This window comes from Sander lucioperca, chromosome 22 (assembly GCF_008315115.2).
Source record: "Sander lucioperca isolate FBNREF2018 chromosome 22, SLUC_FBN_1.2, whole genome shotgun sequence".
Lineage (NCBI taxonomy): Eukaryota > Metazoa > Chordata > Actinopteri > Perciformes > Percidae > Sander > Sander lucioperca.
Window position 1 is genome coordinate 1,855,097 of NC_050194.1, and position 17,014 is coordinate 1,872,110.

Here is a 17,014-nt window from a genome sequence, read left to right on the forward strand (position 1 = left end):
GCACACACTCAATATCTTTAGATAATGATACATTACAGCTAGATTGGAGATTAGATTGCCATTCAACCAGCCTGTGTGTGTGTGTGTGTGTGTGTGTGTGTGTGTGTGTGTGAGTGTGTGAGAGAGAGAGAGACAGAGAGAGAGAGAGAGAGTGTGTGTGTGTGTGTGTGTGTGTGTAGCTAATAATTGATAATTAATTGTAATCATGAAATAAATGAAGAGAAATGAAACAATATGTACCAGTGTTGTCACATATCTCAACAAATAACTTTCTATGTCTGTCTGCTTTACTCTGCACACACCTGCAAAATATTAACATAGAAGCTGCTTTTTGGGTTTGAGTGCATGCTGCCTTTACCTCCATGGTTTAATCAGTATTGTTGTTTTTCAGGATTATATTTGCATTAGTTTTTGGACGGAAGTAAATATTTTGCAGTGGCAATAATTCATTCTTTCATTTGCTCATTTCCCAAATCTGCTTGTTCCTGTCGTTGATGCTCAATATTTTCAGGTAAACTCATTTTCAGGCAATATTGACTGATTTGAAGAGGCCATACTGTACAGATAAATGTATGGATTGATATGTATGAGAAGGTACTGTATGTTCAATTAGATTTCTATGTGTGCTTTTGTATGTTTGTTTCCTTTCCTTTTCTGATATAGTAATGTGAAAACTACTTAACTGCATGAAGGACACACGTTTTTTTCTTGTTCTATTTCATTTTTTTATTTTTTTTTATTTTTTTTACCATTTTTACAAACAACTGTTTAAATGTGATAAATTGGGGGTTATTAATCCAGTAATGACATACCTAATAGTCTAAACTAATGTCAATGAAGTAAGAAAATTCACTGAAAACTACAATGCCACTATATTGATAATACAAAATAGATTGATTGAGACTTGTGCAGACTAATTACCACACAAGATAGAATAAAGCAGGTGTGTGTGTGTGTGTGTGTGCGTGCGTGCGTGCGTGCGTGCGCGTGTGCGTGTGCGTGTGCGTGCGTGCGTGCGTGCGTGCGTGCGTGCGTGTGTGTGTGTGCGTGTGTGTGCGTGTGTGTGTGCGTGTGTGAGAGAGAGAGAGAGAGAGAGAGAGAGAGAGAGAGAGGGAGAGAGAGAAAGGATAAAACAAGTAGAAAATGGAGTGGTGGAATGGTGTGTGCGTAAAAACCTATTCCTCTTCTTTTTCCCTCCATCCCTCTGTTTCCTCCTCCCTCCCTTCCTCTCAGTGGAGGAAGTGTATGAAAGTGACTTCCCTCCACCAGTGTCAGATTAAACTACATCATTTAGTCAGTGTTGTAGTACATCAAACAACAAACATAACGCCAAAATATAAATAAACTGCTGCTTGCCTTCCCCCATCTGAGGCCCCACAGAAGGAGAGCGGGAAGGGAGGAAGGAGTGGGGGATGTATATTTTCCTGTATCTCATTATTCAGCCATTAGCTCTGTTCTTTCTAGGGAAATGCTATGCTTAAAGAAAATATCCTCCCTACAGCTGAGCTATAAATTAAATTAAGCCGTTGCATCAGCTCTGTGATTTTTGCAAAGGCGTTAAACACGCTATAATTGTTTCCACCCTTAATTGTTTCTTAAATAAAATGAAATAATTTGGGGGTGGCTGATTTCACCTTGCAATAATGCCTTATTTTCATCCAACCCATTAGAGAGTAAGATATATATGTGGGGCAAAGGCAGATAAATATATATTTTTTTTAAATGAACAAAGCCATATGGCAGCTGGTTGTAATTCTTTCTCATAGCATTGGAATCGTGTCAATCCTGGAGTAGTACACAGCTACATTGATTTACAGGAGGACTAATGTATTGAGGAGGAGATCAATGGAGTGTTTTTTATTATATTTCATTTTTGTATAAAAACGTGTGTATATGGGAAACTTTGAGGAGAGCAGGTTTGTGATTTATTTTAGTTTTCAGCTTGGCAAAACAGCAGCAGTACAACGGCTGTTACTATTATGAGTTGGCTATTTCCGACTAGTCTGTCCTGAACCTCTCTGGAAAGAGTTAACAGCATGGATCAGCTGCTCTCATATTGTTATGTGTGTGAGCGTGCACACACACACTCTTTCTCTCTATGTTTCTGTCTCTCTCTCATGCTTGCCCATTTGATGTTAGAATACCCCCAGAGACTTCCCTCCTCCTCCCTCCTCTTCCTCCTTCTCCTACTACCAGCCACTCCTCTCCCCTCAAATCCCTCCCTCCTAACCCCTCTTCTTTTCTCCAATCGCTCCCTCTCTTTCCTCACGGAGCCCCCAAGCCTCCTTTGTCCCGCCTCTTACCTCTGCCTCCCCCTCTACACGTCTTTCTTTTCCCCTCCTCCCTTCTCTGTCCCTCCTTCTCTCCCACCCTCCATACCCATTTGCGTGCCTTGGCTTCTCCACCTCTTTCTCAAAGTAAACAGAGGAGAGAAGGGCAGAAGCAGAAGGATCACTTTGCCTGTCTGCACACATTAGATTCCCACACACACTCTTACACACACACACACACACACATACACACGATTCGTCCGACGCTTTGGCTGCTCAGAGTGTGTGTTGGCAGCTGCAGTGGTAGTTTGTAGCGTGTGTATGTGTGTGTCTGTGCAGGCATCCCTCTACTGCATCCACTGAAGTAGCAACTCTCTGACTGCTCATCGCTGCCGCTGACAGAAGTAAAGAAGAGATAAGGGAGGGGACAAGAAGTAAAGACAGACAGAGAGTGGTCAAGAGAGGTTGAGAAGATAGACAGAGCGGAGCTGTAACATAGTCTCTATGAGTAAGGTGTCCCGTCTCCACATGCTGTGCTCTATGACGAACTCTGGCTGTGTGCTACTGTCCGGGTCCGGGATGTTACCCCATTCTCTGCAATGCCCCCCTGCTTTCCTCTATCTGCCCCAGGTAAGAAAGCACCCATCACACCACCCATGAGCACACCCCCCGTCTGAGCTCACAGCTCCTAAAATGTATCCTTTTTTTTCCTCCATTCACATTTTTGTTTTGTTTTCCTTTCTTTTTTTCCAGGGGTGCCTGCTTCTTTCTTTTATTTCTCTTTTTCAACTCTCTTATTTTCCATCCCTCCATCAAAGTGTCCCACAACTCACCCTACTTCCCAAATCTCCTGTTTTTCTTATTTGTAATGGTCTCCAATTTTTCCCTCTGATCATTCATATTTTTGAAAACTTCCACTTTAATCAGCAGCGTCTGCCTCTTCATCACACTTCTTTATGTAACTTGCTGCTGGTAAACACTCAACTTCTTTTTATCATGTGCCTCTCATCACACTCACATACTCTCAGTGGCGTTGAATTGATGAACACATGGAGCAACCCACCCTACCCTGTGTGTGTGTGTGTGTGTGTGTGTGTGTGTGTGTGTGTGTGTGTGTGTGTGTGTGTGTGTGTGTGTGTGTCTGTGTGTGTGTGTAGTGGGCAACAGAACAGGGACAGATGTCAGCTCAGAACTGAATTAGACAATAGAACCAAATGACTACTTGGAGTGGCTGCATGCCTGTCATTCAGATGGCTGTGTTTCTATTAATTGTGCCTGTTTTTTTTCAGTTGTCACTCACTCTGTTTGTTTACTGTAAAAGTACTCAATTGACACTGCATCGGTCAATTGCCGTGTTACGTGCCAGCTCATTTAACCATGCCTCTGTTTGTGTGTGTCTGTGTGTGTGTGTGTGTGTGTGTGTGTGTGTGTGTGTGTGTGTGTGTGTGTGTGTGTGTGTGTGTGTGTGTGTGTGTGTTTGTGCGTGTGCCTGGTTTTACTACTGGCAGCATGTGCAGTGGCAGGCGGTCCCCTTTTCTCTAGACAGTTTGTTATTGCGGCCGTATAAAATATGATAAGACTAGGGAGAGCTGCCATATAAAATATTAGCGGGCTGCAGTGAGCTAACCTGCCACGTCCAGACTCCAAATAGCCGCCACACATCACCTTTACAGGGCGGCCCAGACCACCCGCCTGCTGGCAACACAAACACTCACACACACACACACACACACACACACACACACACACACACACGGGTACAAACACACATGCAGACAAACTCATACACACAGAGCATGCACCAGCTGGGTTCCACAAACACACACACACACACACACACACACACACACTCTTTATGCGGCAACACAAACACCACGAGTCCTCAGGGAAGCAGTCTGTTAGTTGCTTGTAGTTTGTGTGTGTGTGTGTGTGTGTGTGTGTGTGTGTGTGTGTGTGTGTGTGTGTGTGTGTGCTTGTTCATTTACTTTCATTGCTTACGGCACACATGGAAAGACCCTATCACATTACGCAAAGTTGTACTATTTTGCTTCTTAATTTAGATTGAATTTTTTAATCTATAAAATAAATAAAAAGTGTGCTTGCCAAATGCTTGCCAACGTGTCTACTCGTGTCAAAATAATAGTGTTCTAGCGGTGGAGGGATGGGTTTTAGGATGTAAATTCCTGTATTGCTGAAAGCTTCTCTTTTCACTGCGGCTTTTCCTCTGAAGCCAAGGAGTAACAGTGGACTTTAGACTGCACGGGCATGGTTAGTTTACATGCTTCTTTGTCTTTTTAATTAAACAGTGAAAGGTTTCCATCTGAACATGTTTTCTTACAACTTGATTAAATTTCAAGTTAGTTTTCAGCATGTTTTTCTCTTTCTCTGTTTCCTGGGGCCAGTCAGGCTATTTGTTGCATCGTAAACCTAATGTACAGTAAAAACCTTAAAGACTCCACAGCTATGCAGTTGCAGTTATGCAAAGATTTTTACACTATTTCTACCGAGAACCAGGGACATAGACAGGGAGCATTACACAACTGTCACATTTTGCAAAGAGAAAGACAATATTATGGAGGGGCAAGAATGTTTCATCTAACAGTGGGCTTTTCAGTGTCGCGTGCTTTTTCTTGTTTTTTACACCAGCCAGGGGTTTCTGATATCTTATATTTGTGGTGCGTGATGTGCAGGCTTTTGCTGATAGAGATTCATTATTCATCCAACATTCACTGTAGTCCTCCTTTAACATGATGGAGATTCTTGAAATGAGCATTAAGCTTATAACCATTTTTTTTATATCTGATATTTATCTCGAAAAGTGTGTGTGTGTGAGAGTGTGAGTGTGAGTGTGTGTGTGTGTGTGTGTGTGTGTGTGTGTGTGTGTGTGTGTGAGTATGTGTGTGTGAGTGCGTGCGTATGTGCGTGCGTGCGTGTACGTTTTTTTTTTTTAGGAAAAAGCTATGGCATTTAACAGTGGTCCCCAGCCGGCATCAAACAGACATTGTGGTTATGTACTTAACGCCCCGTGATGTAGTTGAATTGATCACATTTTTTTTGTAGAGTTGAAGTATGACATGTCTTGATGAGGGATTTATGGAAACAATTCTAAGAAATTCTAAATGAACACGACTGAAGATAATAACATGATAATACCTAAGGGAAAAAAGCCAAACCTATTGGGGTCACTAAAGAATTTTAAAGTCAGTATGTATATATAGTATAACTAAACAGTTGGTATAAATATAAAGTCAGTATGTATATATAGTATAACTAAACAGTTGGTATAAATATAAAGTCAGTATGTATATATAGTATAACTAAACAGTTGGTATAAATATAAAGTCAGTATGTATATATAGTATAACTAAACAGTTGGTATATATATAAAGTCAGTATGTATATATAGTATAACTAAACAGTTGGTATAAATATAAAGTCAGTATGTATATATAGTATAACTAAACAGTTGGTATCGGTTGCGTGGGAGTTTTGACTAAGTGGTGTGTGTATTGCTTTTGACTCTGACACTGTGTTTAAACCCACTATTCATCTGCCTGCTCCTCCTCTATCCATCTATTTGAACAGACAACATGGATCACAGCTCCCCCCCCCCCCCCCCCGCCCGCCCAATACATTCATCTCTTCCAACCATGTGTATTGGATCTCCATTCTCTCTCTCTTCTTCCATCCTCCCTGTTGTCTGTCTTTCCGATTTTTCCGAAAAAAAGGTCTTCTCAAGTCAATACCATGTGCTAAATCTGCTTGTGCAAGCTTCTTTTCTCTCCCTAGGGAGGGAAGGAGGGGCTGGAGGGAGGAATCTTTACCAAGGCTCACCTAATAGTTAAACACTTCCTGTCTACTGGTTGTAATACACCGAGGAATGTGGAGAAATAAGCCCACCACTGCTCACTTGATTCTTTGCTCTTTTTCTCTTGTGTCCCACTTGTCTTTAGTCTCAGTGTTTTCTGATTCTTTTGTAGAGTGTGTATTGTTTTGTGTAGCAACACCCTATTTGTTTCTCTGTCTCATGTGGATATTATTTGTTTCATAGAATAATAGAGTATGTTTTGTGTGTTACAGCTTTGTTGGAACACGCAATTGATACCATTTAGCCATAATTAAACCCACAACATTTTTTACACTATAATGATTTATATCATATATCTCTCAGTTATTGCAGAGCAATATTTTCATATTAACAGTGATTATATATATATATTTTTATCTCAGACAAACTATAACTACTTCTACCTATTATGTAATCAAATAAAACTCTCAAAACAAATAGACATACAGTTTGAGCATCGACGCTCCTACAGATAATGAGAAAATAAAGAGTTGAAGATGATGTGAAAGATAAAAGAAATTGATTCATTTTCTCTGTTATAACTTATAACTCTCAAACGTAAAACTAGCACAAAAAAAACCCATGTAATAAAAAAATAAGTAAAGTGTATGCATTTGAGCAAGCATTCAATGCCAACGTGCAGTAATTGGCCGTTTTAATTACTCTGTGCTACAGGCACATTTTGGTGGTAACAAAACATTTACATACGCATTGATGCAAATGGTATATATTCTATATGCTCAAACAAAACATATTCAATTATGGATTGCAGAAAATCAAACCACTGTTTGCATAATTTTTTAATTCCAGCATTGGAAACTCTCAGTGTGTGTGTGTGTTGTGGATGCTGTTAATGTGAACAGTGATGTAGTTGTTGTAGATGTAGTTGTTTCTGCGGAAAGAAATCTCTGAGCTTTCCATCTGAGGGAAGAGACGGAGGAAGGATTAGTGCCTAATATCATCAACATCCTGTACTGCAGTTTTACCGCTTTTATTAGCTTTTAGATCATGAGGGCACTCACCTGTACATTACACAAGCTCTACACACACACACACACACACACACACACACACATAGTGGTTGCTGTTGTATGCACTTTGTAATCTGTTGTCGTCTTTGCTGATCCTCTTCAAGACAGAAATTAAGCTAATGAGTTCAGCAACAGCCAAGGGATATAACAGAGGAAGAGAGATTCAGCGACTGAGAGATTAAGAAAGAAATGATGGGGGGGGGGCTGGTACTTCAGAGAAATGGCACATATCATCCAAAACAGCACAAATTATTCGCAACAAATATACATTTCAATTACATGTAAATAAGAATTTTTTGCTTGTTTTACTGTATTTATTCTATTCTGTCTTTTTATTTTATATGTTAATATTGTCCATACAGGGAGTTATAATTTTACTAAATGATACACTAACACACTTATAAACTGTTACAGATGACTCATTGTGAATACTATTATTTATAAAAATGTACATATGTTAAAGGGAGATTCATTACATCCAAACCAACAGCCTTTTTATCAAATGGATTATCATTTATAAATATGCAATCACCTTCCTCTGTGTAGCCTTAATAATTAATTAAACAGAAAAGAGGACAGAACGACAGACAATAAATAAAAAGAGCTGAGGACACCACAGAGGGTGCAAGAAATATTAAGCCACATGATTGAATAGATGATAAATATATAATTTAATAACCTGTTACTCTTCACTAAGACAACACAGATATGTATAACATTTTATTGCAATGTTGTGCATTTATGTACTGTTCACCAACTGCAAGCCCTGGGCCCCAGAGCCCCAGAGCCCTGGACCCCGTACACATTCAACATGTACTGGATCTTTCCCAGAGTGTCAGCTAAGTGCAGAGTCCCCTCTGTGGACATGGAGCTCTGCCCTTCTGCTCCCGCAGACACAGCAACAGCTTCTTCTCTGCTCTAGCTGCTGATTTGGCTCCTTTCTCACTTTTTCATTGACTTTTGTGTTTACTCTGTAATGGATGCAATGCAATATAACTATATAAAACTATATATAACTAACTAATATATATATATATATATATATATATATATATATATATATATATATATATATATATATATATATATAAAAATACTTAAGTAAAAGTAAATTTACAGTTTTTAGTTACAAACCCTGCTATTTTCAAACCGATTTTCAGTGTCACTCACACTAGCTGCTGACTTCTGCATGTCTAAGCTGCTGTCATGTTGCTTGCCGTGTATCAACCCTGTCTCCTGCAGCATTGCTTCCCAACGTTTTGTGCTTGTGACCCCCTAACACAAAGCAATGTCTGCGTGAGACCCCTAACCCCTGAAAGGCAGTTTAACTGAATTGTTTTTCTCTTATCAGACTAAGGGCTGCCAAGTCTTACGCATTGACCGTGAGACTCACACAATTGACACTTTTCACACGCTCTTACACCTGACTTACTTATTATTGCTCTTGACTTTTGACTTGGCTTTTCATCTATAAATGCTTTAAGATTGTGAAATTGGCTTCTGAATTGAAGATCCTTGGGGGTTGAGGAGGGATGACGCTGACCCCTGCGGTGGGTACTGTTACAGAAGGCCTACTCGTAAAATGCACCGACTTCACTGATACTGAATCTCACTCCAAAGTGTTGACAGCCCTGCAGACTGCTGGATATACAGTAACTAGGATTAGAAGTCAGAGAAAGTGGTTTTGGTTAAATATTGAAAAAGTCAAGGTTCAACAACTGATTTGCAACAGCAAATGCATTTTGAAGGAGACGTAATGCTGCATAGATGTTTTATGAACATGTAAATGTTGTTAGTTCACATAGCAAGACGCAAAATGAAGATGCTGAACTTGTCAGTAAAATGTTGACTAGCAATGTCCTGTATATGTGTATTTGACTTGTATTCCTAACTTTTTATGGTTCGGGTTATGGTTATGGTTAGGAAAAGATAGCGTTCGTGGTTTTCTGTAATACAGAAATACAGAAAAAGTGTTGTTTTGGCATTTAGAAACAACAATCTTTCCCTTACCTTAACCAAGGTGCTTTTGTTGCCTAAATGGGCTGTGGGATGTGAACCGCAGTCTCCTGTGAAAGTCTTGCTCCTTGTACATAAATGTAGCACTTCATTCACACAAGACATTGCCTGAAGATAAGCCAGGCAGAAGATAAGTTTTATTACATAAATGGGAAATCATAACAGTGCTACATTACCTGATTCCACTAAGACACGGTTGGTTAAAAGTAAGTTTAAAGTTTTTCAGAATTTAAGAAAGTCAACCATCTTCTTCAAACCTTAACCAAGTGATGTATTAGCCAAAATGGAACCAAATAAAATTCTGATCATAAACAATGGATATTATAGGAAAGCAAATATAGTCACTGAACATTTTGAAGTTTTAGTTTAGTCAGTACCTTCTGTGTTGATAGTGAACAGTTTGCAGATATGTCATGCTAATAAAAAGTGTTCTTTGTCTTCTCTGTCTTTCTGTCTTTTTCCACTTCTTCTATCGTCTCCCTCGCTCTATCTTTCCTAAGCCTCGATAAGCCCATCTGCTCTGAGGCCAAGTTCACACTCAACATGTTTTACATCTCCCAAAGTTAGAGCTGCATTGCTAATGTCATTCTTTCACCTGTTTTAAACACACACACTCACATACACATACGCTTCTTACAGAGACACACACACACACACACACACACACACACACACACACACACACACACACACACACACACACGTCTTTATCAGACAGTGTGTTCTGCCTCTCATTAGCTTTTCTCACCCATGTCCCAATTTATAAAACAAGAACAATGTAATTGGATGGAGCAGAGACCTTTTTTCTTCTCTCTTCATCCCTCCTTTCCTTGTCTTTTTGTGCTTCACTTTCATTCTTGATTTTCTTGTGCCCTCTTCTTTTCCCCTCTTCTTCTTCTTCTTCTTCTTCTTCTTCTTCTTCTTCTTCTTCTTCTTCTCATCTGTCTTGATTCCCACACTGTTGGATGAGAAAATATGCATTTGACATTGAAGTCATTCCCTTATAAACAGCAGACAACTAATGATATGGCAGTTAGGATTACAGGGCTCAGTCTGCAATGAATTCTAATATGCTGCAAGTCAGACAGTGCTGAAAGTTTCCTTGTACTCTGTCTTAGTTTCTATCTCGCTTGATATATTGGACTTATTGTTATTATTTTTTAAAGAAAACCAACACTGCCAAAGCTGTAAACAACTCACATGTACCATTTATCAACAATAACACAAAAAGTCACTTCTTGAAAAAATTAGATTAAAAACATTAAAAAGAAAACAACTATTTCACTCTCTCCCTCAATCTTTCTCTCTCACTCCCTAGCTCTCTCTCTCTGTCTCTACAATGACAGTCCCTGTCAAATGATGGCTTGCTACTAATATATTTGTGTCTCATAAATTCCCCATTATTCAGCTGTTATTTTTTGTATGGTTCATCGGGTGGGGACGTCCAAAGTGGAGAAAAACATTGCCATCACATCACCCTCCAACCCACCACAACCACTAGCCAGTTCATACCTGACTTCATCTGCTCCCACCCGTCCTCATACCCTGTCAATTTACCCCTCTCCCCCACGTTGCCACTCGGGTAGAAACAATGTCAGAAATACCCATAACACCTTAATAAGTTAAAGGTTAAAGAAATACTAGTCTCGTTTTGCCAGACCTTCCTACACAGCGCTGTGGAGGAGGGTCTGGTTAGTCCACACAGCATTCTGGGATGGGAGAAAAACATGCTCTGGTTTATTGGCATTTCTTTAAACCAATCAAAATCCTCTTGGGCGGTGCTAAGCGCCGAGCGGAGCCACGGTGCCTCTGCTAAATAGTCTCAGAAGGAACTTGTTTTGGTGAAACCTGTGTTCATTCAAAGGTTGTTTTAATATAAATAAATAAAAATTAAGAAGGACCTTTTCTAATGTGAATGATTCTTTGTTAAACTTCAATGCTTTAAAAACACCAAAGCAAGTAAGCGCTGTGACTACTCTTCTGAAGTGATTTTGGAGAGGGACATTAGGTAGTTAAATACACTGGTTGACTGACATGACACCATTGTATTCATATAATACTATCAATCCAGGCTAAAGTGTATAATGCATGCATGTTGCTTCCTCTAAATTTCAGGTTGTGGTTGACTAGCAGGGCCTGCTTTGGTTGTTTGACAAATTGATCACCACTGATTGTGATTGGTGGTGCAGAGCCTGCATGCACACACTAGCAACAAGAACACTTAAATCAGTGTAAATGATATTATATCAGAAACAGACTGCTGTTGTAGATTAGTGTTACGTTTCCAGCATCGCGGCTCCGAACTGTAACATTAGTTGGGACAGATGCCTTGTTTCTTTAGGCTAACTTTATTAGCTTTAGCCTGGCTGGTAGCAGCTTTCTGCGGTGAAAAATGGCCGGGAGACGTCGTGATAATATTGCATTAATCAGGTGATTTAGTTTGTCTTTGCAGCGAACATAAAACACTGACTACTGTAGCTTCACTACCCATGGAAATATGCATCACTGTGTCAGCGACAGCTGCCGCGGTACTTTTCTACACACGGAGAGCCTCACTTCCCATAACAAACGCCATCGGACTAACGTTACGTCACATGACCACCTGTCTTAAAGGTGAAGGCTCGGCCAGTAACGATCATGTAAAAGGAGAAAAAAGTTTACTTTTCTATCGAGCAGCAAAAAAGTTTTAGCGTCAACAACGCAACGTTCTGCGATGTGACTATCGCACATCGAGATGTAGATGATGAAACTAAATATCGTGCAGCCCTAGTTTGGGTTAAAACATCAGCTCCCAGGATACAAACACCCGTTTCTTGTGTTTTCCCCTTAACTTGTTCCAGGACACAAACTCCGCTACCCGGTTTAAAAGGACCTATCCAGTGTGACCTCCCTCTTACGCTCATTCACCAATCTTTCACCAATTTTGAAGACAGAGTCTGCACTGTAGTGATCGGGATACACCCGCTGGACCAACTGTCAAACATCACGTTTCACCCTGTTTTTATAGTATCAAATAATTAATTACAAACAAACTTATCAGAAAATGAACACTTGAACAAATATCAGCTTGATAAGAGCTACCTAAAATGACTGAAACCATCTTTGGAAAAAAATTTTGACATGTACTCTGATTGTGTAGTTTGGCGCATGTCCCATGCGCTTATATGGAGGGGGCGGAATTAAATACCTATACTGCAGCCAGCCACCAGGCTGTTTTGGCTTCACTTATACAGTCTATTCATCACCTGTTCTTCCTTAAGCCCTTTTAGTCTTTACTTACAACAGAGTGCAACACTATGTATCTGGAAATGTGTGCCATTATCCCCATATTTAAACAATTACTGGTCTTACCCTTACTTATGATGGATGGATGGATTTTCACTCCATCTTCAAATGTGGCTGTTCTGAACACATTTGCCTTCCCATGTGGTCAGACAACACTTTGTACAAGTTAATTCTTTTCAAAAATGATCTAGCCCTCACACTGTGCACATTTGTATTTTACATGTTTACAGTAAAGGTCAAGTGTATATTCACATATTTCCTTTCTCTCATTTTCTCTTTACATGTTGGACACATTCCCATAATGCTATCTGTTCTTAATATGCTTTTTTAATATGCTAGCTGAAAGAATCCTTGTGTTGTGGTTGTTGTGTACACTTCTGTGACCTGAAATTTGCTTTATTCATATTGATGAGCAGCTGCCATGAAATGTTACTAGAAAAGAGTATAATCCTTTGTGGCCTTAAGTAAAGGTTAGAATAACTGTCTGTGAGCAAAGAAAGAGAGCGGCAGTGACAGAGAGGAACAAAATAAGAGATAAATAAAAAGAAATACAGTGGAAACAATAGGGAAATCAAGAGGATGGAAAGAGGAGAGGTGGGGCTCAGTAAGGAGGATGAGGAAGAGAGTCACAGTTTGAAATGGCAGAGGTTTTAGGTATCGTGTAATAGCTAAAGGTCTCTGAGAAACTGGACGGCAGTACAGTAAAAGGTTATTCTGACAAGCCGGCTTGTTAGTGCAGCAGTGTTATGACGGCGTACAGTAGAGAGAGCTCACAGGGTCACAGGTCACAACCCTGAGGAGGACCCTGCTGTCATTTGTTTAAGGTTACACACTTCTGGTCGGAGTCCCGAGTTTTTTCTTTTTTTTTTAACAGTGCTGATAGAAAGGTGATGGGTAATTACCCCCAGTGTTTACCCCTGGATTCACTCAGCTGACTGACAGGATAGGCAAGTTGTGTGTGTGTGTGTGTGTGTGTGTGTGTGTGTGTGTGTGTGTGTGTGTGTGTGTGTGTGTGTGTGTGTGTATGTGTGTGTGTGTGTGTGTGTGTGTGTGTGTGTGTGTGTGTGTGGATCAGAGACCAACAGCTTTTTGGTGTGCACATCTATACATACAGCAGTGTTAATTTTGGCTCCTGAATTTAATTAAGTCTATTGATCAAAATGTTAATTAGTTTTTTTCACACTGTATTCATTTGATTCTTGTTAGTTTAATGCTAGTTTAGAGTGTTGAAGACACTTACTCTGCTCCCACACACATACACATTCACATGCAGATAGATATTTACACACATGTACCAGCCTAATCAAACGTCTCTGTTCCTCCTCGTTTACTCCTCTTAATTAGCATTAATTGTGGTCATTAACATGAGAACAAGGTGTAAATTAAATCACGAAAAGAAGACAAATATTGATGCTAATTGACAGAGCTTTATTTAGGAGCCGTTGTCCCCCCACATGCATCCAAAAGGTTCCCATCAACCCTCATTTGCATAGATTATTTAGTGACATTTAAGAATTAAGATGATTGCTAACCAGGGTTAGGGTTAGCTAGGGCTAGGGCTGCTGGGCAAGCTGTCAGAATATTGTTATAGAGACAGGTTACACTTGGGGACTTAGACCCAAAACACTAAAAGTGTGTTACCTACAACACACACACACACACACACACACACACACACTAGAATACATACAGCAAGGGGAGAGGGTGTGAAGGTGCAGGAACGTGTGTGTTTCTGTGTGTTCATGTGTGTGAAATCTGATAAGCTCATTGGCCATTGCCAGGCAGGGTTTTGGGGAGGAAAATGTACAACTCAGCACTTTAGACTCATAAAAAGGACATCAAATCCCTGACTCTGGAAACATTGCACGGGCCAGCTCTCTGATCTGGCAACCTCATGAAGCTCACCTATTGATTTGAATGCTCAGGCATATTTAAAAGATCACACATAGGAGGAGTTTCTGAAAACAGACATTTCTTTTTTTATGTTTGCATTAAATATTTGATTCTATGTCATAAAATTACTGTCAAAGAATATTGGACAAACTGACATTTTTACCTAATGGTGGCACAATATTGTCATGCCTGGAGCTATGCGTTGAGCATGGCTAAAAATTGAAAAAAAAGAATTTCTTTTTTAGAATTAAGAGAGGGTTGCAGGCATGTTAAAAGAAAAAAGTTCACCAGAGAGTGCCACACATATTCCAGAAATGGTCAGTGTGCCAAAGGGCTGATTAGTGATTGTGGAGCTGGCTGAATTCTAAATGTAAAGTGTGAATATTCTCTGGTGATGGTCTGACAGACTGTTGGATAGCGGTGGGGAGAGCATCCCTAGAGGGCTGTGCACTGTATAAAAGTAATATGCTGTTATACAGGAGTATAACATAAACACATGCAGTACACATAGCATTCAGGACACTAAATCATACCAGCAACTAACTTCCAACTTCCAACTTGTATGTCACAAACCTTTTTCATAGTAGTGGGATGATGTCAGGCCATTTTGACTGGATGGAAAAGTTAGTTCATAACAGTGTAGGGGTGTGCCATATTATATTGTTAACGTTAATATCGGTATAATTACCAGCCGCGAGAGTGACGCTAGTGTTGTTTTAACCTTGTGAGTCTGTGTGTGTTATCATGGCAAAATGTGGTCCTGGAGACACCTACTGTAGCGGTAACTACCATAGATGCGATTTTGAGTACAACAAGCAATAAACAAGCATGGCTGAAAGTGTGGAATATCAAAAGGAAAGTACGGTGGTCCTGAAGTGCAAACCACGAGAGCAATTCACACAACACTAGCAATTCCCACAACATGACAGTAAATCACACAACACGACAGCAAATCACACAACACGACAGCAAATCACACAACACGACAGCAAATCACTGTAGGGCTTATATTATTGGTGTTGAAATTAAGCTTGTGACTACAGATTCACTGATGTCATTGCAACATATCCCTGTCAAAGGCACTCAGCGCACCCCGCAGCATAGCCTCTGATTGGGCTGTCCATCCCTTCTTTAAAGGTCCTATGACATGCTGCTTTTTGGATGCTTTTATATAGGCCTCAGTGGTCCCCTAATACTAGGGCTGTCAAACAATTACATTTTTTTAATTGCGATTAATCGCTGAAGGTCTATAGTTAATCGTGATTAATCGCATATTTTATCACATGATTAAAATTCTATTATTTTGCATTTCAGAACAATGGAAAGCCATTCTTACCAGTGTATCTTGATTGGGAATCAAATGAATGCAAAGAAAGTTACTTTATGAACTTGATTTTAAGATTTGTAATTATTTATTTACTGTAAACAAAAGAAAAATGTGTGAATCTGTCATTATTGCACAATTCCTCCAAGTACCTGACTAAAAAACTAAAAACCCTATCCTTACTAGAGTCAATATAGTGTTTAGTAACTCCTAAATAGGGCTGTCAAACGATTAATTTCTTTTAATTTCTCTGAATTTCTGCGATTAATGTAATTAATGCGATTAATGTGATTAAAAAAATTAATCGCATCGCGGCGGCCCTTAATCGCATCGCGATTAACGCGTTATTGCTGACAGCCCTACCTAATACTGTATCTGAAGTCTATTTTATATAGGCCTCAGTGGTCCCCTAATACTGTATCTGAAGTCTCTTTTATATAGGCCTTGATGGTCTCCTGATACTGTATCTGAAGTCTCTTTTATATAGGCCTCAGTGGTCCCTTAATACTGTATCTGAGGTCTCTTTTATATAGACCTTAGTGGTCTCCTAATACTGTATCTGAAGTCTCTTTTATATAGGCCTTAGTGGTCCCCTAATACTGTATCTGAAGTCTCTTTTATATAGGCCTTAGTGGTCCCCTAATACTGTATCTGAAGACTCTTTCCCAAAATTCAGCCTTGGTGCAGAATTACAGCCGCAAGAGCCAGTCCCACAATGAGCTTTACTCTGTGTCTGTAGCTTTAAATGCTATTGAGGAGGAGAGAGGGGGGGCAAGGTGGAGGGTGGGGGTGTGGCCTTGACCAACTGCCATGCTTCGCTTGTTTTCAAGCCATGATGTCTCTCTCTTTCTCATGGGCGGGCCAAATTCTCTGGGCGGGCAAAGCAGAGAAAGGGAAGGTAACCTTGCTCCTTGACCTCATAAAGGGAAGATTCCAGATCGGCCCATCTGAGCTTTCATTGTCTCAAAGGCAGAGCAGGATACCCAGGGCTCGGTTTACACCTATCACCATTTCTAGCCACTGGGGGACCATAGGCAGGCTGGGGGAACTCATATTAATGTTAAAGAACCTCATAAAGTGAAATTTTCATGTGTAATGTGAATGGTAGAATTGGCCCTCAATTGACAATAACATTGGTCCAGGGGGCTATTTCACAAAAGCAGAATGTATTAATCCAGGATAACCAATAAAGCGAGGCTTGACCTAATCTAATCAGTGCATCTTGGCTTGGTGCATTTTCGGTAACGGACTCTGATGGTCGGACATTTTGAATTAGCACCTGGTGGGTGAGCCATGTCCCAGTTACATAGAGGGAGGATGCCATAGTGTCCCATGTCCTGTTAGGATC

General features: G+C 40.1%; 1 protein-coding gene across 7 annotated transcripts in view; it reads left to right on the top strand.

Moving 5' to 3' along the window:
* The window catches only part of LOC116055648 (RNA binding protein fox-1 homolog 3-like), a 651,886-nt gene that overhangs the window by 398,142 nt on the left and 236,730 nt on the right, over positions 1-17,014 (top strand). Inside the window, exon 1 of one of the 7 annotated variants that reach the window (XM_035997777.1) lies at positions 2,301-2,900. The exons of the other annotated variants lie outside the window; for them this stretch is intronic. Coding sequence (XP_035853670.1) covers positions 2,775-2,900 — 126 coding nt within the window. The 5' untranslated portion in view covers positions 2,301-2,774. Of the gene's footprint in view, positions 1-2,300; positions 2,901-17,014 lie in introns of those variants that run through there. 7 annotated transcript variants of the gene reach the window in all.